The following is a 22,585-nucleotide window of genomic DNA, read 5'->3' as shown; positions in this document are numbered from 1 at the left end:
GGAGGAGAAGAGCACAGCACTGACTAATCCTGTGCAGATAGAAGGGGGAGGAGAAGAGCATAGCACTGACTGATCCCGTGCAGATAGAAGGGAGAGGAGAAGAGCACAGCACTGACTGATCCTGTGCAGATAAAAGGGGGAGGAGAAGAGCACAGCACTGACTAATCCTGTGCAGATAGAAGGGAGAGGAGAAGAGCAGAGCAATGACTGATCCTGTGCAGCGAAAAAGAAGGAGCACTAACTGAATCTGTGCAGATAGAAAGGAGAGGAGAAGAGCAGAGTATTGACTAATCCTGTGCAGATAGAAGGGGGAGGAGAAGAGCACAGCACTGACTGATCCTGTGCATATAGAAAGGAGAGGAGCAGAGTACTGACTGATCCTGTGCGGATAGAAGGGGGAGGAGAGGAGAAGAGCAGAGCACTGATGTGATCCTGTGCAAATAGAAAGGAGAGGAAAAGAATACTGACTGATCCTGTGCAGAGAAAAAGAAAGAGGACTAACTGAATCTGTGCAGATAGAAAGGAGAGGAGAAGAGCAGCGTACTGACTAATCGTGTGCAGATAGGAGGAGAAGAGCAGAGTACCGACCGATTCTGTGCAGAGGGAAAGTGGAAGAAGAGCACAGCACTAACTGATTCTGTGCAGATAGAAAGGGGAGGAGAAAAGCAGAAAACTGACTGAACCTATGCAGATAGAAAGAAGAGGAGAAGAGAAGAGCACAACACTGACCTATCTAGTGTAGAGGGAAAGAAAGAGAAGAGCACATCACTGACTGTTCCTGTTCAGAGGAATAAGGAGGAGCAGAGCACAGCACTGTCTGAACCTGGTCTGAGGGATAAGGAGGTGTCGACAATGAATGATCCTGAATAAACTGTGGATTAGAACATGAATTATGCATAATGAGATATTCACAATACAGATATTAATAATTGCTGTAATCCAACATAAGATGAGAGCAATGGACATTAACATTTGTAGAGTGATAGATGTAGATGAACCCCCGTCTGGTGTCCATTCCTAATAAAAAAAAAAAAAAAAAAAAAAAAAAAAAGACTGAGGCCTTGTTCCGGCATCTTTACTTTTAAATGGAAAAAAAAAATGTCCTGTATGCATAATTTTTTCCTCCGTCAGAAAAGTAAAACACATGACAGAAGAAAGCTTCTATGGGTGGTGTTTTTTTTTTTTTTTTTTTTTATTATGAGACTAAATGTAGACATCAGTCTATCTATTACGTTAATGTCCCTTGCTCTAATCCTATGTTGAATAAGAGCAACAGACATTAATAATCGTAGTGTGAATTGACCCCTAAAGAACTGATGGATTGTGATATTTTATGAAGCTGAGACTTGGAAAAGAGGTGTAAATTACTGTATGGCACTGGGGCTATGGTGGATTGTATCTATACATAAATGTGTATTTGTGTGTATATAGTGGAAAAAATCTTTATAAAAAATGACAGAAAAATCTTTGAGATTCCGTAGGAGCCGCCGTAGGAGCTGTCTCTCACTCTTTTCTGACCTTGATATCCTCTACTTAAAATCAATTTCCGCTGGGGTTAAATGTCCCGGGGAACAGATATTTTTTTTAACCTTCTTAATCTCATTAAGTGCAATATCCTCAAACTAAACTGCTCAAATGAAACAACTGCTCTACGTGTGCCATCTGTCCTTAGCTCCGAATCTCAGGAGAAGAAATACAATCTCCCACTGCCCATGAGAGTTCACACCGTAATAAGGAGGAGATGTCAGGCGTGGGCAACTGTTTGTGACTAAACTATTGATAATATAAGGAATTTAAAAAGATAGAAAATTAATGTGATTTTACAGTTTTTATCTTAAAAATAAAAGTTAAAAGAAAAATATTGTATATAAATCCTGGAGTCATAATCTCTAGTTACAATGTGGCCAATAGGAAATTGTGGTTTAGCCGATGTGGTTTATGCTTTTAGGTTTCCTTTTTGGAAATGTATACTACACAAAAATAAAATAAAATACATTAAATGAATGTGAAAAATTATTTAAAATTTTTTTTTTTTTTTTTTTGGATGGGTAGAAATGTTTTTTATACTAAGAAGAAAGGAAAATGCTATGTGTTATATCTAGGTATTTTGATGTGACAAATGGCTAAGGCTGGATTAACCCCAGCGCTCGCTCTACGTTTGGGGATTCCATCTCCGAATCCACTGCATTTTTCATGTGGAAACCCTTCAGGCTCCATTATAGTCAATGGGCTCCGTGGGATTCTGTGGGTAACCGCTTTTTAAACAGATTGGGTTTCAATTTTTCAGGTCCCAAAGCAGACCCGAAGAACGTAAATCGGGTGCAGGTATGAACTTGGAGTAAGTATGCTTTTCACACTGAATAGATATTTATATTATAGAATACTATTATAATATATTATATTGATATCCCTAAATCAAAGTGTCATATTGGGGCAAACTTATTAAGACATGCATATTGCACGCTAGTCTTAATAAAGGTCCTGAATGGCGCAGGGTAAGGCTGGTCTTACACGGCCGTAATGTAAGACCGCAAATGGTCCGCAACTGAGGGTTTTCAATTGCGGACACATTATATTCAGTGCGGCCTCCTACACAACCGGATATTTTATCCGTGGTGTGCCGCAACTGAGGTCCTCAATTTATAGAGCAGGTCCGGCACTGCACGGACTCGCCCATAGAACTCTATGGGCGAGTGCGGAAGGACACAGGCGTCTGCGGTGTCTATGTTGCCGATTAGCAACTTGTGTTGCTGATCAGCAACTTGCGGACCGTACAATCAATACGGTGGTGTAAGACCAGCCTAAGGGATATTTATGAAGAGGCTGGACAAGAAAGGGCCTTACATCAAATGTTTACAGTCTGAAATTCTTATGGTTCTATACTATGGTTGCCCAAGATGTGCTGCAGTGCATCAGAACAGGATCCTACAGCCTCCATTCATGAGACAACTCCTTTACGTGAAAACGGTATCGTTGGGTTCTTAGCACAATTGTCCTGTAACAAGCGTGTGGCACAAGAAGACTGAGCCATCTAATAAGCTGCAGTACACACTGGGAAGAATAGTATTGGATTGGTCATACAGAAGGGAGAAAACTGGTTCAATATACAGATTTCCAGTAATCTTGTTTTCTGCCAGAAGGTGTCAACACGTGTAATGGCAAAGAGAAGATGATATATTGTGACAAAGGCAAGACAGAAATGCAATAAATAAAGCTGACAAAAACAAATGTTCTAAGTAAAATACATCTTTACCACGTTCTGTACAAAATACACTAAGTAGAATTGAAATGGGGCTTTTATCATTCCATTCCAATGTTTCAGAAATTGGCGAATACATAGGAAATATAATACTAGTCTATAGATTTCTTTAATGGCTTCTGTAAGTGAATATTTTAAGACAGCGTCTTGTAGTGACAATGTACAAGAGGGAAATCTATGGGAAATATTTACTATGCAATCTCCAAAAGCCAATGCTCTAATAGCGATGGGTAGTTGTGCAGCAATATGGGTTACCTTCCGTAATGTGGTAGAGTGGGCGATTACTCAGGGTCACAATTTTACCTAAGGTCAGGGACCCTATGAGCAAACTGAAATTAACGCACTATTATTTAGCAGTATGGTTTTATAATAATTTGAGAATTTCTTTGTAGTATTCTGTGGGTTTCAGGGAATATAAACTTATAAATTTGGTAATTGCCCAAGGCCCCTAATATTCTAAAGGGTACATGCATACCAATACGTAAAAAGACTTGAATGCTTGTATGGGCAAGTCTGTGCTGTAAATATATAGAGGCATAGGACCTGCTCCGTATACTGTAGGTAACTTCTACAGCCCATACTGTAAAAACTACAGATATACATATGGCGCCATAGAAACTAATGGGCCTATTTACTATCCGCAATCATGGACCTTTAATTGCAAACAATATATGTGGCTATTTACGTGAAAAGGGCCCAGATCGTCGATACTAATTATAGAGAAAATAGTCCAAAACATATTTGGGTAAAAAAAAAAAATCACAATTTTGTTTTATGCAAAAATTTTATTTAAAAATATGTCAATTGTGCTTTCAATAAAAAAATTTTTGCTGTTTCGGACAATGTTACACCATAACCGTTACAATCATACCAAGAACTCCATATCGACAATGTGGGCCCTTTTCACATAAACAGCCACATATAGTGTCATTCAGCAGTGCATTCGCAAACTAAAATACAGGGTTATGTGGGATCTAGAAATCATTAGTAAGTGGCCACACTTACTAGTCAGTGGACACGCTGAGTGAAGATGCCACAGTCGACACCAAAGGGGGCTCAGTCTTGCTCCGCTCTTGGCTCGCTTGAAACATGCAGAGGGTTCCCTGGTGTGGTGAGCTGGCTGCCTCGGAAGCTCTATATACTAGGTCTATGTGTCTATGCTGTGGCGCAGGAGACGTGTTCGGCTGTGATTTCTTCTTTTGGGTTTGTTTTGCATTGTCTGAACACTGTCCTATTCCTTCACCTTGTTAATTGATTTCCCACCACACCCATCTCCTTTACCTTCATTTCCATCTGCTCCTCTAATAGTTAAATTTGGTCTTGCCCTGTGATTGACAACCTGCCTTCCTATCAGGTCCAGGGCAGGTTCATCCTCCCTATTTATTCTTGGCTCACATTCACATTGGTGCTTGCTATTGCCTTGTGCGTGCTGGCTTTTCTCTTGCTGTTTATTCTTGGATTCTGACTCTTGACCTCTGGCTTTGCCTATTGACAACTCTTTTGGATATCGATTTTTACACTGCATCGCTCGACTGTTACTGACCCCTGGCTAGCTGACCTCTCTTGTTGTTGTTTGTCTTGTCCGCGATTTGTGTGTCACTTATTTAGGGTAGGGACTGTCCCCAGTTATCGCCTATTACACAGGATAGGACTGGCAAGCAGGAAGGGACAGTGGGGAGTTTCAGACCAGGGATCACTTTCTCTTGTGCCCCTTCCTCCAGGGTTCATCTACAGCACTGGGGAACTGCTGTCTGCACTTCTGTAACACTATGGTTGTCCTTTTTTTTTTTTTTTTTTTTTTTTTTTTTTTTAATTCAAAGTTTATTGAACAAGAGCAAAGATAACAACAGATAATATTGAAATCAAACTGGGGGGAGGGGTGGAGGCGCAGCTCACACCAACATCCCGAGTAGCAAGTAGCAAAGGAATCTGGAGTTCAATAAACATTTATAAAAATTTTTGAACAACAACAGACACATATCGACAAGAAGACAAAGATAAAGAGGAGAAGGGTAGACAGTAGACAAACACAGACAATAAGACAAGAAAACTACAAAAGTGAGCTGAAAAAACTCTCTTATAATAGGCAGCTAATTGCTAAGGGTGCTCTAGCCTGAAGAGCACAGCTATGAGGATATTACCCCCAACTCTATGGAGGTGCAGACGTTTCGGGAGGCCACTGACTTCCGGGAAAGTCTGTATGGGGAGTATATAGAGCTTGGTGCAACCGGCACCCTGCCGGCCCACAGTAGAATAAGTATGAACAGCAATAAAGAACCAAGTGCCAACGGTCAAAAAACAATCGTTAATACATATACAGCAAGAATGGGGGAGAGAAGAGGGGAGGAAAGCTAAAGATTTCCAGTATGAGAGCACATAACAAGTGAGAATGCCGCAAGCCGGGTACAGGAAATCCACACAACATAACGTAATGTAAGCCCCCATATGACAATAACCCTCCAACAGTTGCAAACCCACAAGGAAAACATGAAAGAAATATACTGCAGATAGTTGTATCCGCTCCCTGGCTATAGCAGGTACCATCAATGAAAAGAAATCAAATAAGTCCTGAACAGGAAAAATCAAATGAACCAGTAATTGGCGGGTTAAGCACGTAGAGAGACCCAAGAATGGAGGGGGTCCAAAAAGTCCCAATACCGCCATAAGAAACATAAAATCATGGTGTCAGCAAACGAGATTGTTGAAGTGAACGCCGGGCTTTAGGAGATTTAGCACGGTGTATTCTGGACCCCGCCAGGCAGGAGGATAAATCAGGTAGAGATGCCAAGTCTGGCGTGGGGAGCCATGAAGGTATGTCCAGAGGAGTAATGTTAAGCTGGTTCCAGACGTTGGGCAAATCAGAAGGGGTCTGAACAATAATACGTTTTCCTTTATGCTGTATGGAGAGGCCAAATGGATAAAGCCAGGAGTAGGCCACATTTAGTTCTCTAAGCGTCTCTAGCAGAGGTTTGAGTTGTCGCCGTTTAAAAAGAGTGGAAGGGGCGAGGTCCTGGTATAAGGACAAGGTGTCAGAATCATAAGTAAGGTCCTTCTTAGCCCGAGCAGCTGACAAAATATCTTGCGTGTCTAGGAAGGATAATAAGCCGCAAATGACATCACAAGGTGGATCTCCCTCTCTAGGTTTAGGCCTCAGGGCCCTGTGCACACGTTCAATCACAACAGACGAAGCTCTATCAGGGCCCAGCAGTAAAGCAAATATGGCAGAAGCTCTGTCCTTCAGGTCTCCTGGGGCACAGTCTTCACTAATCCCCTTAATCCTTATGTTTTTGCGTCTGGACCGGTTCTCCTGGTCCTCCAGGAGAATCAGTGCTCTATCTATCTGGGCTTTCTGAGACGCCAGCGTGGCCGCCACAATGGTGGCATGATCAGTTAATGCGACACAAGTGTCTTCTACCACCTCCACTTTCTGGCCCAGGGACGTCAGCTTGGCCTTAATATCAGCTAAGTCAGCCCTTACCGGTTCCAGGGCCTGCATGATGACATTCCTCAATAATCGTTCAGACACCGTGGCCGACACTCCTGCACCTCCGCTATCCTCCTCCTCCCCTCCACTCTCACCTCCCTCATCAGCGTCTGGAGCGGGAATCGTCTTGTTCGCGCCTCCCGGCGCCATCTTGGAAAGCAGGCCGCGGCTATGTGGACTCCGTTTTCGGAGGAATTTCTGAAGGTCTGATTGCTGGCGGGCCAGTTTGGGGGTACTAGGCGGGTCACCCCCTCTATCTCTCCCGATCTTCACCATTTCGGTCGTGGTTCAGCTAAGTGGGAACCGGCAAAGCACCTAAATGTAGCGGAGCTACAGGCTCATGCGTCCGCTACGCTCGGCAGTCAAGCTCCGCCCCGCTATGGTTGTCCATTTTATCAAGTACCCCCTAATGCAAAAATGTCCCAATCAAATATCCCCAAAGTACAGATCACTTGTAAATGTTAATAAAATAAGGCTTCGTTTGGAGCTTTTGTTAACAATTATAACCATATTTTACACTTGATAAAGGGGTCTGTACCCTGAAAGGTGTAGTAGGTTTAGGATTAGATAAACAGCATTTTTTTTTTTTTTGGCAAGCACAGACACCCTCTTCTTTTTTGGGTTCTAAAAAAAAAAAAAAAAAACAAAAAAAAACCCACCCCCTCCTTCAGGTTATACTACTTCATCTGGACCTCAAGGCGATCAGAGAGCCTGCTGCTACTACCCATGGGATGCCATACCAATGCTCCCAACAGTAGCTGGGACTTTTTACAATACACTACGGGTGAGAGTACATCTGGACAACGGTCTCACGGTGTGAGTGGACTCTAGATCACTCGTTATATCTAGATCATGTTTTTCTCTGTGCCAATTTCAAAATTGAAATATCAGTTTGAAGATCAATACTATTATACTCTGAGGTCTCTTCAGACCCTCAGAGTACAGTTAGTGGGAGCACTGGGGAGGTGAATAAACATGACAAACAGTATTACTCATCTGCCCTGGGCTGTGGTGGTGCTCTCCATGCTTTTTCGTCCTCCAGAGATGACGTCAGGGACTGTTGAGGCCTGTGATTGGGCCTGAGTGGTCCCTGCCGTCATCTTTGGAGCACTGGGAGCAGCACTGGAGCCCAGAGGAGGTGAGTAACACTGTTTGTAACGTTTATTTACCTCTCCTGGGCCTGCAATAAATATACTCTGGTGTAGGGTGAAAACACCCTACAGTATAATAGTAGTTCATGGGTAGTGAACCCCACGACATACCATTATGGGGGGAGCTCTCACCATGGCGCGTACTCATAGGGATAACTGAATGAACCCCTGGGGATTCGCGTCCTGTGCCTTGTAAGCCATTGTACTATACTATCCTCTCCAGGACTGCTGCATTGTTAGCTGATGATAACTGCAAGCTATGTGTTTAGCTCAGAACATTGCCACTCCATAAACCCCCTGAATGGGCATTAAATCGCTACACTATAACAACTAGATAATGATCACTGCAGGCAGGATGAAGTCATTACAGTATAATTGTGCTTTGTAATTTTTTTTGTATATGACACTTTGTGAAAAAGGCTGATAGTACCCTCAGCAGATCTGATCTCGCACTACATGGTCTGAGCCGCACCATAAAGGACAGAGAAGAAAAGCTAAAATCAAACTCACAATGTACAGAACAAGTAATTAAAAAAGACAAACGGTGTATCGATTACTCCCAGACACAAACTTCAAATCACTCAACCCTGAAGTTCGTTACCAAGGAAACTGCACCTTCTAATAGTCACACATCTGGTGGGAGGTGGTACAAAAATGTGAGCGCATGGAAGTAAAACAGGGAGACGAGCCATGAACTCAGGCATTGCCGCAGTACTGTGCTTTAAAAAAAAAAAAAAAAAAAAAGGTACTATATAATTTGGGTTATGGCATAGTATATGGGGCATTAGATAGTTAGAAAAAAAAAAAAAACTGGAAAATACAGAACTGGAGTTGAAATGAAGTCTATCACCTCCCCCGATCATATGCACTTGTCACCACTGAGCAGTTTACAGTGATAATAATATACCTTTGTTATGTATGCCACTTTCGTACATTTGGAGAAAGACAGCTTTAAAGTATCAGTTGGTGCAATGGAGGCGGGCTTTCAATTCCCTGGAGCACTGCACTTGCCATTTAGACCCCACCATATCTTGCTGCACCACGCCATGCAGTGAAAGTTGATCCTCCCTGCTATAACATGACCCATCCTACTAAGACCAGTGCTCCCAGGATTGAAGACCCGCCCCCAGTGCACCAACTACCTCATCTGCATAAGAGTTCAAAGTTATTTTTCTTGTTTTTGCGATATAGAACAGAGATAAGTTTATCACTGCAATGAATATACTTCTGGGAGATGGTAAAATGCCTTTAAGTCTTTTTCATGAAAATGTACAATTTGAAACTTTTTTACTAACTCATACATCTAGCCTGTCATGGCTTAGCGTTATAAGCCCAAAGCCTGATGCTGCACTACTGCCAGAAGGTTCAGTCAAGATCTCATTTGGATCTCAGTCACCAAATAAATCTTGTCCCCAACTTACACATTTAACTGCCAAAATTTAGATAGTGACGTGTTTGGTGATTTGTACCAAATTTTTTCATTCAAGATTTTTTTTAGGCAATTTTGTTTTTTTTGTATTTTGTGTGCTACAGACAGTCCACTCACCCTTCTGTATAGCAATATCATCACCAGCAGAGGGCACCATCATCCCTATGTATTCAATATAAACAGGGCATGTAACAATGGTGGGATCTGTAGATAAAGCGTTAACAGCCCTCTTTATTCTTCACTCCCGACTAATGGCAAATAATGAGTTCAGTGACTGCAGGCCTATTATTTACCTCAGACATAAACAGGCCATGATGGGCAGAGGTAATGCTTAAAACGCTCTCTAGAGTTTTATGTAATGGCATAACGCTAATAGCAGAAATTCCCTGTAATCTTCAGCCACCGATCATATGTGTCCTACTGATCTAATTACAACATGACAAGTAGGATTTTACATCCAAATATGTGGCCGGCAAATATCAAGCAATGGAAGTTTTGATTTGTAACCCAAGATATGGAACAAATAAAATAATATTTTCAAAATTACAATAAAATCTGGTGAAATAAACCAAGTAAGGGCCAGTTCACATCTGCGTTTGGGTTTCCATTTGGGAAGTCCGTCTCTCTATCATACTTGCCTATGTATCTACCTCTGATATCTATAGGGCAGGTGTATCTTTGTTATGGTGCTACCTAGCTCACTCTCTCTATCATACTCGTCTATGTATCTACCTCTGATATCTATAGGTCAGGTGTATCTATGTTACGTTGCACTATGTATTCATTTCAGATTTTGCTATCTGTCTGACGTCTTATATGTTTATCCGTGTCACGTTTGTCTATGGATCTGTCTATCTATATAAGATTTCTATGTACTATGTATTATAAAGTAGATAAGACTATATTATTAATTAAATGGCAATTTCTTTTCAGACATTCAGCGAAGGAAAAATAGATGAATCAGCTTTCTGACAAGTCTTTCTTATCCTGGAGGTTCCAAGCATTTTGATACGCACTATAAATTATTCATACAGGCAATGGTAATCAAGACTTGTCTATCACTATCTCCAACTATGCTGAGTTCATGAAAATAACAACATCCCCTGCTGTCAAGGACAACAACAGAGAGACCTCAGAATAGCACTGGGCAGGTGCGGCAAGAAAAGCTGCCCGACAATAGAGACTGTGACGAAGCTTGGCAATGCAAGGCAGGTTATACTAGTTCATATCTATATATATTTATATATAACATTTATAACTATTTATATGACATAGATAGATATTTTGATAGATATATTGCACACACACTCACTATATGGAGAAAAAGTATCGGTCCCCAGCTTTCATCATTGAATTTGGAGTTTCATTCAGTCCCTCTTCCACAGGCGTATAAAACCTAGCACTTCCTCATGCAGTCTAACCTTACTATAAATGATTTATCAATATAAATCATCAACTGAAGAATGACGGGTATCCAAAAGCCAGGATCCCTATCAGGAGCCTATCAACTATTTAAAGACTCCCATTGACTTCAATGGATTCCGTTTTCCACGCGGAACCCACTGAAATCAGTGGGAGGCTTTTTGTCCCATTGATTTCAATGGGTTCCATGCGGAAAATGGAACCCATTGAAGTCAATGGGAGTCTTTTTTTTTGATTCTGCTGCGAGTTATCGTTCCAGAATCAGCGCCAACTTCCTCTGTGTGAATGCCCCCTAAAGAGGAACACTGCAGTCTCTTTGCTACTTACCAAACACAACACTACACACTTGGGCAGCAGCTGAGCTTAGTGTTGCAGCTCAGTCAATTCACTTGAATGGAACTGAGCTGCAAACAGGCCACGTGACAATTGAACATGATGTCATATGGAGCATGAAGCAGAAGGAGCACTCAAGAAGCATCGCTGCCACTCCAAAAAGCTGATCTGCAAGGGTATCGTAGTCGGAGCACCACTGATCTTCAATTAATCGTAAGGATAAGTCAACAACTAATAAGTTCCAGAAAACACTTAACTATTTTGTTCAGTCTCATATTAAAAAATAAACTAAATCAAATTTCAAATTTTGGGATTAAATATCCCTAATACTCTACAAAGCAGTTACATATCAAAATTCCCTTTTATATTGCAAAATTGTTGTATCCTATACTAGGGACCTGAACTCACATATCCCGTGCATCACCTCTGACCTGAATTTCAAGTCTATAATCCGACAATTACAAAAACAACCATACAATTTGAGCAAGACTGAATCCTCATGGTGAGGGAAAAAGTTCCATATACAAAATGTTAATTTTGCCCAAAATAATATATACCACAATAAGTAATTATACAACTACCGTATAAACACAAATGTTTGTTTTTTTCATACAGATAAAAACAAACAAAAAACATCCCCATATTGCCTTTCAAAATGGGACGCGACCAATACATATAAGGGACTTAGGCCTACACAATTTATTTTGCTACCACCTTTTTATTATAATATTAATAAAGTAAGTCTGAAAATTTCTTCATATTGTTGCATACTAAATAATTCCTCAAAAGGCTCATCCCATGTACTCTTCTTTTTTAAAGGGGTTGTCCAGGCTAAAATTAAATTTTTTAATTAGGTGAAAATAAAAAAAACAAAACAAACCACCCCACCCCATACTCACCTTTCCCCCTGTCCCGCTGCCAGCGCGATCCGGTTCTACAGCTGCATTGTTTTCTTCTGGTGCCACACGTGACTGCTGAGGGAAATCAGCGGCCACAGCAAAGGTCAATCACTACCTGTGACGTCCCCAGGCCCCTTCCTCAGGCCAATGAGTGATTGGCAGTCATCAGCAGCCTCAGCGGAAGGGACATGGCATGTCATAGCTAGCAAGGATTTCCGTAAAAGAAGACATCCGTGCAACAGGATCGAACCAGGAGGATACTAGAGCATTGGGGACAGGCAAGTATAAATTTTTGTTTGGTTGTTTTTTTTCCCCACCTCTCCCAGCCTAATTAAAAAATTAAATTTTAGCCTGGACAAGCTGGACTACTATATTGTCAAGTCTGAGAACATGAATCAAGTTTCATATGCTTTATATGTCTGATGTGTTTTGGAAATACTAATTTTTCCTACAACTCTGAGACAAAGGACTTTGAATCCAAGATGGAGCTTGCCATGCCTCATGGTGGAATTCTTCAGGTCAGAGGAGGTGGTGTCCAGCTGGATGTCAGAGGTCTGAAGCCAATGAGAGATGGACAACACTCAGGAATTCCAAAGGATGCATTAACCCCTCCTTTCTTTGTCTCTTAAGTGTGTGTACTTTCAATAAAGAGTCAGTTGTGCTGAGCTGGGCTAAGGGGCTAGCATGGCTGATGTGATATGGAACTCAGTGTCTGTGTCATTATTAGTAGTTTAAACATGCTTATTAATTTGGACTGACTGATTGATCCATGATATAGTCAATTCGACTACGACAATATCAATAGAAGAGAACCCACACTCATGTCCTAAAATGGAAGAAGGACTAAACTATATACAGTATATCCCTCTCTGCACAGGATATATATCCCTGAACTGCTCATCAGGGCTTTTCGAGTCAGAGTTGTGGAATCAGAGTTGGGGCCAGATTTGGCGCGTAATACATTGAAAGCAATTGATTTCAATGGGGAGCGCACGTATGCCGGCTCCCATTCAAGTCAATGCGAGCTGCTTTTTACGTGCTCATTATGAACGTGTTTTTACGTTCAGAATGAGCACAGCGTAACTCCGTGTGAAGGCTCCCTTACTGACTCGATGCCCCAAAATTGGACATAAACGTTTGGTCCCCAAAATCTGATCTTGAAGAACATGTCTGCAGAGCTCCATTCTTAGTTTACACGCACCTTCTTCCGAATCAATTTACCAGTATTTGCTACATGGATATTCTACTTCGTAGAGGGCCAGTGGAATATTCCATGGACCTCTATACAATTCCACAGGATATCAATATGTAAAAATAGATCCGCAAACAAATTAGACTGTTCGAATCCTCCTCCAGGTAGAAAATGACAGACCTCACCATATGGCTTTCAGTTTCTAGCGTTTTCCACCCACGCCACGAGGAGCCACAAGAAAACACAACATAAAAGGAGCTAATCTGAGCAGCGCTTAAAATAAAACACATCTCATCTCCGAGAACTTCACAGGCTTCACTGGAGTCTCTGCTCACCCCGGGCCTGGCTCGTATGAGGAACCAGAGATTAAAGTAAACTTTGTGGCAGCTCAACCTGTGAAAAATTCTCCCCTGAAAGGGGTCAAACAAGTGTTTTGGAACAAGAGGATGTTGTGAAATGAAAGTTGAGTCAAGGTGGGAGGAATCATCACGAATCCAAAGAAGAATGTGTGTGAAAAGTTACAAAAAAAAAGATGTTGCTATAGTAACCATCGTCTGGAAAGAGAATCATGTCAGGAACTGCAATATAAGGTTTGATGCTACACACTGTGTTATAGGGGGAAAGGGGAGCAGAGTCTGCCAAACATGGTTGTGTTCTTTGAAGGACAGTGCCACAGCTGTTCACAGGTAATGTGTGGTATTGCAGCTGAGACACATATATCATTTGAGCTAAGCAACAAAACTATGGCATTTCTGGAAGAATTCAGCTTATCTTGTAATCATCCTGGATTACATTCTGTATTATACCCCAGAGCTGTACTCAATATTCTGCTGGTGGAATAACTGTGTACATACATTCTATTATTTATCTTGTATTCATCTTGAGTCAGAGCCTGTATTATACTCCAGAGCTGCACTCACTCTTCTGCTAATGAAGTCACTGTGTACCTACATTACAGTACTTAGCCTGTACAGATCCTGAGTTACAACCTGTATTACACTTAGAGTTGTATTTACTATTCTGTAGGCTTCAGAGCTGAAATATCAGCATTCTCACCTAGATAACTGGTATTGTACAGTAATCAGATCTATCTTTTTCTCTCTATATTTTCATCTATCTATCTATCTATCTATCTATCTATCTATCTATCATAGGTATTCTAACTTGCGTTCCTCAGTCTTCTGGTCTTATGCAATGTCCCAGTTCACAGCAATTCTATATTGAAAATAATTGTCGGACTATCAGCCATGCTGGATTACTAGATGCCATATTAGCAGATTATATTTACCTATTTAGCTTTCTGCTCTTCAGTTTATCAGTAACATTGAGCTCACATGATAGAAGCCCAAATGTTAAAAGTTGTGTGCAATACGGGAAAATACAGACAAATAGACAGAAAAGTAATCCGGAGAAAGACAGAGAGAAAGTGGGACAAGAGCTTGAAGTAAAATGAAAGGAAATGTGTCAGGCAAGATAAAAATATAACACGGTATAAGAAAAGCGCATTCAGCAGGCCGCTAATCCCACACCAGCCGCCTGGTTCGATTCCAGGGCAGGGGTGAGTAGGGTCAAGCTGAAAGTTGACGGAAAGGGCGGCTATAAAATCTGCAGAAACACAACATAACCCTAGCAAAATGGAAATAATGTATCAAATGTTAAAGATGAGTTTATTAAAAGGATTTACAGCAGATCATGTTCATTGTATTATGCAAATTTCTGACGATTTATCGGATTTTTCAAGATCTCTGCTTGCTGTTGTTGAATAGAAATTGTTGATGTTTTTTTTATACTGCACGATAAGCTAGGGGGCAGATTACCCCATACTGAACTGAATAGGAGATACATACATATATACAAACATACTTTACGTTACTAAGGCTACGTGCACACTCTCTCTATATGCCTGGAAAAGCTCTCAACATATGCATTAATATTTCTATAGGTCCCCACTAACCAAATGGAAGCCAAAATAATGTCCTTTTCACCTCAACTAAACTGCATAGGAAAGCAGTTTTAGGCTGAAGCCCCATGTTGCGGAAATGCAGCTTTATTTGTTGCGGGTTTTTAAGCCAAAGCCAGGAGTGTATTGAGCAGAAGATATACATATCTCCCATTCCTCTTGTAGCCATTCTTGGCTTTGGCTCAAAAAAACAAAACAAAAAAAAAACGCAACAAAATCTTTCACCAAAAAAGCTGTGTTTCCAAAATGTGGGGCCTTAGCCTTATGTAAAAAGCCACTGCAAATAAAAGTACGGTATACTTTTTTTTCTTACTGTCAGATGCTATGGTTAATAGATGCCATTACATGCCATCTATCAAAAGTATCTGTCGTGCAATGTATACAGGCTTGAATGCAATGTATACAGAGCCTTACAGACATACAACAGAAACTGGAGAGACTAAAACACTCTGATAAACAAAGTAAACCCGGCAAACTTGAGAAGTTGCTTTCTGACGTCTTCTCTGAATATTAAGATAGATTCCCATGTACGTCCAACTGTGGTATAATAAAGTAGAGCTCCGTCTGAAAACATCGCCAGTTATAGAACATACAATAAGTTAGAAGACACATTTTAGCACACAGTATGTCATTACTGAGAAGATGAACTCTTCTCCTATAGAGTGTGAGGTACGGTACATCGTCTGCAGAAACACAGTACAATCGCTGCGCTCTCCCACTGCGATCCCCCACTGCCACTCGTCACACAGCATATGCTTAGTGTATATCTGCTGTGGAAGAAATGAGTGAAGGTAGGCAGCCACCATTGTCTACGCCACGGCACCGCTGCACATCTTTAATGGTAGTGGGATTCTAAGCAAAAACAAAAGCTGCGCTCATCTAAAATCATCAGAATAAGGATCAAATACTAGAAAGTTGGAAACAGAATGCCAGCCAGCATAACATTAAGAATACAGGCCTATCCGCTCTGACATCTTATGAATTTATTTTATTATTTTATGTGTTTATTTTAATTATTTATTTAATTATTTATTTATTTTATTTAATTAAAGAAAAACATTAAAAAACCTGTAAATTCAAATATAATTTGGGCAGATTTCTGAAAGTATTTAAAGGAAAAAAACATCTTTATTGCTCACAGCAACCAATCATTGTGTAGCTTTTATTTCTTAAATTGCCCTTGAAAAATGAACGATGCTCATTGGTCATTGGTAGTTCTTTGGTATACAAGAATATAGCGATTATAATACTGTCCTCCATGTGCAAGAATATGACTACTAGAATTCTGTCCATATATGCAAGAATATAACTCTCTATATACAAGAACTTAACTACTACAATACTTATGTACAAGATTATAACTAGATTGTAAGCCCTCACTGGCAGTGCCCTCTACCCCACTGTGCCAGTCGGTCACTGTTAGTATTATATTTGCTTTGTATAATTTGTGTACTGTATGTAAACACTCAAATGTAAAGCACCATGGAATTAATGGTGCTATATAAATAGACAATAATAATAATAATAATAACTACTATAATACTGCCCCCTATGTACAAGAATATAACTGCTATAATACAGCTCCTTGTGTACAAAAATATCACTACAAATACTAATCCTTTGTGTACAAGGATTATATTGCTAAAATAATGTCTTCTATGTACAGGAATATATAATAACTATAATGCTACCCCTACATTCAACAATATAAGTACTATAATACTGCATCCTGTGTCCAACTGCTACAATACTGCCTTGTATGGACATGAATATAACTGCTATAATACTGATCCTATGTACAAGAATACAAGTACTATAACTCTGCACCAATGTGCAAGAATATAACTATTACAATACTGCACCATTATGTACAATAATATAAATATGATATTGCTGCCTCCTATGTAGAAGAGTATAACTACTAACATGCTGTCCACTATGCAGAATAATATAACCGCTATAATACTGTCCAGTGTGTACAAGAATATAACTATTATTTAACCTCCTCATAAGAATACAACTACTATAATTCAGCCAACTATACAAAGGTATATAAGTTCTATAATGATCCCTTATAGACATAAGTGTATATAATATATAACTTCTTACCTGTCAATATGTTTTCAGCCATGACGTTAACTTGAACCTCCACCGAGTGCTTGGAAGTATAGGAGATCTCTGCACTAACATGTCCCACCTCTCCAATACACATGGGTGACAAGAAATCTGTGCGCTCCACGCGAGCCAAAGCAGCAATGCACTTCTCCTAGAATGAGACAGTTGCAGTATTATATATACCTTGTATATTTCATGTATATACAAGAATGTTTATTACATTCACAGCAACAGAGAGCTTAATAATACGGTAGTACGACTGGGTTTACGTCAGAGTCAAAGTCTTTGTTACAGACTCCGTCGTAGAGACCACCTAAAAATGGCAGAGAAAAAAAGTCCTGCAAGGAGGACACTTTTCTCCGCTATTTTCAGTTTTGAAATGGTGGACACCCATTGGACTTCATGATAGTTAAAGGGGTCCTCTGGTCTCCGTGCATAACCAGTCTTGTAGCAGTCATATTCTCCTACATTTCAATGATGGAGAGCCCAGTGCTAGTGAGTAAGGCCTGGTTCACATCTGCGTTCGGTAATCGGTTCGGGGAGTCCGCATGGGGACCCCTCCGAAGGAACTACCGAACGCATTGTCAAGCAGTGATCACTGAAAGCACACGGACCCCATAGACTAGAATGGGGTCCGAGTGCTTTCCGCATTGTCCGCACGGAACATGCGGACGGAAAAGTACTTCACTATCTACTTTCCTGTCCGCATGACTAGTGCGGAGACCGCGTGGAAAGCACACGGACCCCATTCTAGTCTATGGAGTCCATGTGCTTTCAGTGCTCACCGCTTGCCAATGCATTCGGTAGTCTGTTCGGGGGGTTCCCCATGCAGACTCCCCGAACAGATTGCCGAACGCAGATGTAAACCAGGCTGAACTAGCATCATAAACAAAATATATCAGCAAATGGCAGAATGTTTGGATTGTGATGTCTGGCAACAGCTAGGGCACATACAGATGGTGACGTCCTGCAGCAGCTGGGTTGTATATTACAATGTTCTGCAGCAGCTGGGTTGTGTGTTATGATGCCCGGTAGCAGCTCAGTTGTGTATTACTATGTTGTGTAGCTGCTGAGTTGTGTGTTATCATGTCCTGTAGCAGCTGGGTTGTTTGTTATGATGCCCGGTAGCAGCTCAGTTGTGTATTACAATGTTCTGTAGCTGCTGAGTTGTGTGTTATCATGTCCTGTAGCAGCTGAGTTGTGTACCTTCTGGAGCTGATACATATATTATGATGTTTTGCAGCAGCTGATACGTGTATTACAATGGTCTGCAGTAGCTAAGATGTGTATTACATCATGCAGCTGCACATAGGTGTATTATATTATGGAGTTGCAGATTATGAGATATTATTTTGCATTACCCAAGATGGGGAAAATGATGTTCTGCATCATCTGGGGCATATATTATGATGCCTTGTGGCTGCTGAAGTGTGTGTTATGGGGTGGTATGTTTTATGGTGTTCTGATACACAAAGTGCCATGTAGTTACAGTTTTGTCCAATTTGCTTCTATAGAACAAGGCTATAATTACATTGCACGATCACTATGAAAAAGATGTTGTGTGATGTAAACAGTGAAGGGGTCATGGCACTTGCACAAGTGTCACGGCTCCTTCAATTAGCTGATCAGCAAGAAAACAAGGGATGTTGGACCCTCAATGATCTCCTATATCCCAAGAATGGATCATCAATTAAAATAAACGGAAATATCCCTTTAATGGCTAAACTAATTTATTTAATTTTTAATAATCAATGAAAACAAGGGCTTGATTTGTGCAGGATAAGTTGTATATTTTAATGGCAGCATACTTGCTTACACATATATTAACATATAAACCTAATCTCAGTACCTTGTAGAGGCGATTCTGCAGTTTCCATAAATGCCCCTGTTATTCTGCTTTGCAACTCCTTTTTTCATGAGAATTGCTGCTTCCGCAAATGATGTGAAAAGTGCCAATTTTAATCATCTTCAACCTATGTGAATAAGGGGCTCCAGAGCTGACCAATACATTTGTAAATTATAGAATCTCCTCTGCAAGGCACTGTTATTAGGATTACAGCCAATTTACTGCTGAAGATTATGGTTTACTATTAAACACTTTTAAAAAAAATTGGATTCTTCAGTCATCCTATTACAGGTATGAGACCTTGTTTTTTGTGGAATGAGCTGTAGTTTCCATTGGTGCCATTTTTCTTTGCGGAACTTCTGCAATTGGTTAAACTTTTGCAGCCTGATATCACAGAAGACAGCAAACATAATGGAAAGTCATCGAAAAATGTTTTCCTAATGACTTTTTATTGTATTTTGTTGTCTTTGTAATTGATATTACAATGCAGCAGTTTAACCTATTGAAATGGATAGTTGCATGGGTCAGGTCATTATAGATGTCGTTTTTTTGTAAGATAAAACATTTTTAGATCACTTTATTGATATTTCAATATAATTTTTTCCTCCCTATGGGACTTGAACATGAGATCAATTGCTTGTTTAATACACTTCAATATTTCTGCATTGCAGTATATTATACACTGACAGGCAGCCCATTATTATCCATGTCTTCCATACATGGCAGATTCGGCTGGCGTCAGCACCATCGGCACCCATCAATCAAATTGTGGGGAAGCCACAGAGTCAGACAGGGAATCTAGCCATCGAAAGCGACTTAGAAGACAGGGCTACTATCTAAGGGTGCATTCACACTGAGTAAACGCTAGCTTATTTTGTAGAGTAAAATTACACTTGTAAATTTTGCTATCCCATTGACTTCAATGACATTTTACAGGCGTATTTTTACAGGCGTATTTTTTACAGGCGTATTTTTTACTGGCGTATTTTTACACTTGTAAAAAAATATCATTGAAGTCAATGGGATAGCAAAATTTACAAGTGTAATTTTACTCTACAAAATAAGCTAGCGTTTACTCAGTGTGAATGCACCCCAAGACGTTAAACAGCCTAGTTTCTTTCCGATCTTGGTTGTTAGACCAGAAACTTGTCTTTCATAAGACATCCAAACACTTGCTCTTTCCAACTGGAAAGAACATGCACCTGTAAAAGATGACAGCCAAGCCTAGGGACCACTCTGAAAAGACGTTCAGTATTGGGTGTCACTAAGGGGATAATTGACAGATTCAGACATCAGCACGTGAGATTTATATGAATATTATTTACAGATCTTATATAAAAGCAATGTGCACTGATGTGTATTGCAAGCAATGTTTCAGCAGCCATCTGATTCACCACCCTGTTTCCAGTGAGTGAGATTTGCGTTTCTTGCAGGAACATTTCCCAAAGAAATGCTAAACTAAGACTTGATCACCATCTAGTGGACAATCCATGAAGCACATTTGGTATCAAAATCCTAGAAAACACCTTTATTTTTGCCACTTACATATTATTCTCTTCTTGACCAATATGAATGCACATGATTCTAATGCACATCCCTCCTTAACCACTTCTGAACTGAACCAAATACCCCCTAGAATTTCAAACATGCGGTTTTGAGGGATACAATATTTTTTCCTTTGGGTTATTCAAATAATTTTTGCCTCTTTGTTCGGTGATAGATAAGGCTTTATTTTTATGCTATTTTTATTTTTCCTTGTTTTCTCTTTATTTTTATATATCTCAGAAAATAGGCAACTAAAAAAATTTTTTTTCCCCTTCATTATGGTAATTTTTATGCAGATGACAATTAGACAATTATTGTAGTTTTGTTATGGGCAGGGTATGGTAACATGGGTATGGTAGTGAAAATTTGTTTTTTTACACATTGTCCCCTACCTCTCCTCCAGGAAGGTTATAATAGACATTTGGGGGAACATTTTTATTTTCTTTTACTTTTTTTTTTTTTTTTTGCTGATTTCTCCTGTAACTTTGATTGATACATTACCCTACAAAAGGAATGCAGCCTCCTAAATTCTTACTACAGAGCTGTAGAAGTGGCCTCTATGGGTCCCCATCATGGCAGCTCCCATAGCTTTGTACATAGAAAAGATATAGTAACAGCCGGCCCCTCATTTCTGCAGCTGCATGATATGTGTCCTTGCTTTTGCTGCTGATATATATATATTATATTATATATATATATATATATTATATACAGTGTTGGCCAAAAGTATTGGCACCCCTGCAATTCTGTCAGATAATACTCGTGTTCTTCCAGAAAATGATTGTAAGCACAAACTCTTTGGTATTAATATCTTCATTTATTTTGCTTGCAATGAAAAAACACAAAAGCGAATGAAAAAAAAGTCAAATCATTGATCATTTTACACAAAACTCCAAAAATGGGCCGGACAAAAGTATTGGCACCCTCAGCCTAATACTTGGTAGCACAACCTTTAGACAAAATAACTGCGCACAACCGCTTCCGGTAACCATCAATGAGTTTCTTACAAGGCTCTGCTGGAATTTTAGACCATTCTTCTTTGGCAAACTGCTCCAGGTCCCCCCTGAGATGTGAAGGGGGCCTTCTCCAAACGGCCATCAAGAGATCTCTCCACAGGTGTTCTATGGGATTCAGGTCTGGACTCATTGCTGCCACTTTAGAAGTCTCCAGTGCTTTCTCTCAAACCATTTTCTAGTGCTTTTTGAAGTGTGTTTTGGGTCATTGTCCTGCTGAAAGACCCATGACCTCTGAGGGAGACCCAGCTTTCTCACACTGAGCCCTACATTATGCTGCAAAAGTTGTTGGTAGTCTTCAGACTTCATAATGCCATGCACACGGTCAAGCAGTCCAGTGCCAGAGGCAGCAAAGCAACCCCAAAACATCAGGGAACCTCCGCCATGTTTGACTGTAGGGATCGTGTTCTTTTCTTTGAAGGCCTCTTTTTTTTCCCTGCAAACTCTATGTTGATGCCTTTTCCCAAAAAGCTCTACTTTTGTCTCATCTGACCAGAGAACATTCCTCCAAAACGTTTTTGGCTTTCTCAGGTAAGTTTTGGCAAACTCCAGCCTAGCTTTTTTATGTCTCTGGGTAAGAAGTGGGGTCTTCCTGGGTATCCTACCATACAGTCCCTTTTCATTCAGACGCTGATGGATAGTACAGGTTGACACTGTTGTACCCTCAGACTGCAGGGCAGCTTGAACTTGTTTGGATGTTAGTCGAGGTTCTTTATTCACCATCCGCACAATCTTGCGTTGAAATCGCTCGTTAATTTTTCTTTTCTGTCCACATCTAGGAAGGTTAGCCACAGTGCCATGGGCTTTAAACTTCTTGATGACACTGTGCACGGTAGACACAGGAACATTCAGGTCTTTGGAGATGGACTTGTAGCCTTGAGATTGCTCATGCTTCCTCACAATTTTGCTTCTCAAGTCCTCAGACAGTTCTTTGGTC

At 40.3% G+C, this 22,585-nt stretch overlaps 1 protein-coding gene across 2 annotated transcripts in view; it reads right to left on the bottom strand.

Moving 5' to 3' along the window:
* The window catches only part of ACOT7 (acyl-CoA thioesterase 7), a 167,383-nt gene that overhangs the window by 115,785 nt on the left and 29,013 nt on the right, over positions 1-22,585 (bottom strand). For both annotated transcript variants that reach the window (XM_075279980.1, XM_075279981.1), the window contains one exon: positions 17,239-17,395. In XM_075279980.1, coding sequence (XP_075136081.1) covers positions 17,239-17,395 — 157 coding nt within the window. The remainder of the gene's footprint in view (positions 1-17,238; positions 17,396-22,585) is intronic.

This window comes from Leptodactylus fuscus, chromosome 6 (assembly GCF_031893055.1).
Source record: "Leptodactylus fuscus isolate aLepFus1 chromosome 6, aLepFus1.hap2, whole genome shotgun sequence".
NCBI lineage: Eukaryota > Metazoa > Chordata > Amphibia > Anura > Leptodactylidae > Leptodactylus > Leptodactylus fuscus.
Note: the sequence above shows the minus strand (reverse complement) of the source record. Positions and strands in the feature narration are given on the sequence as shown.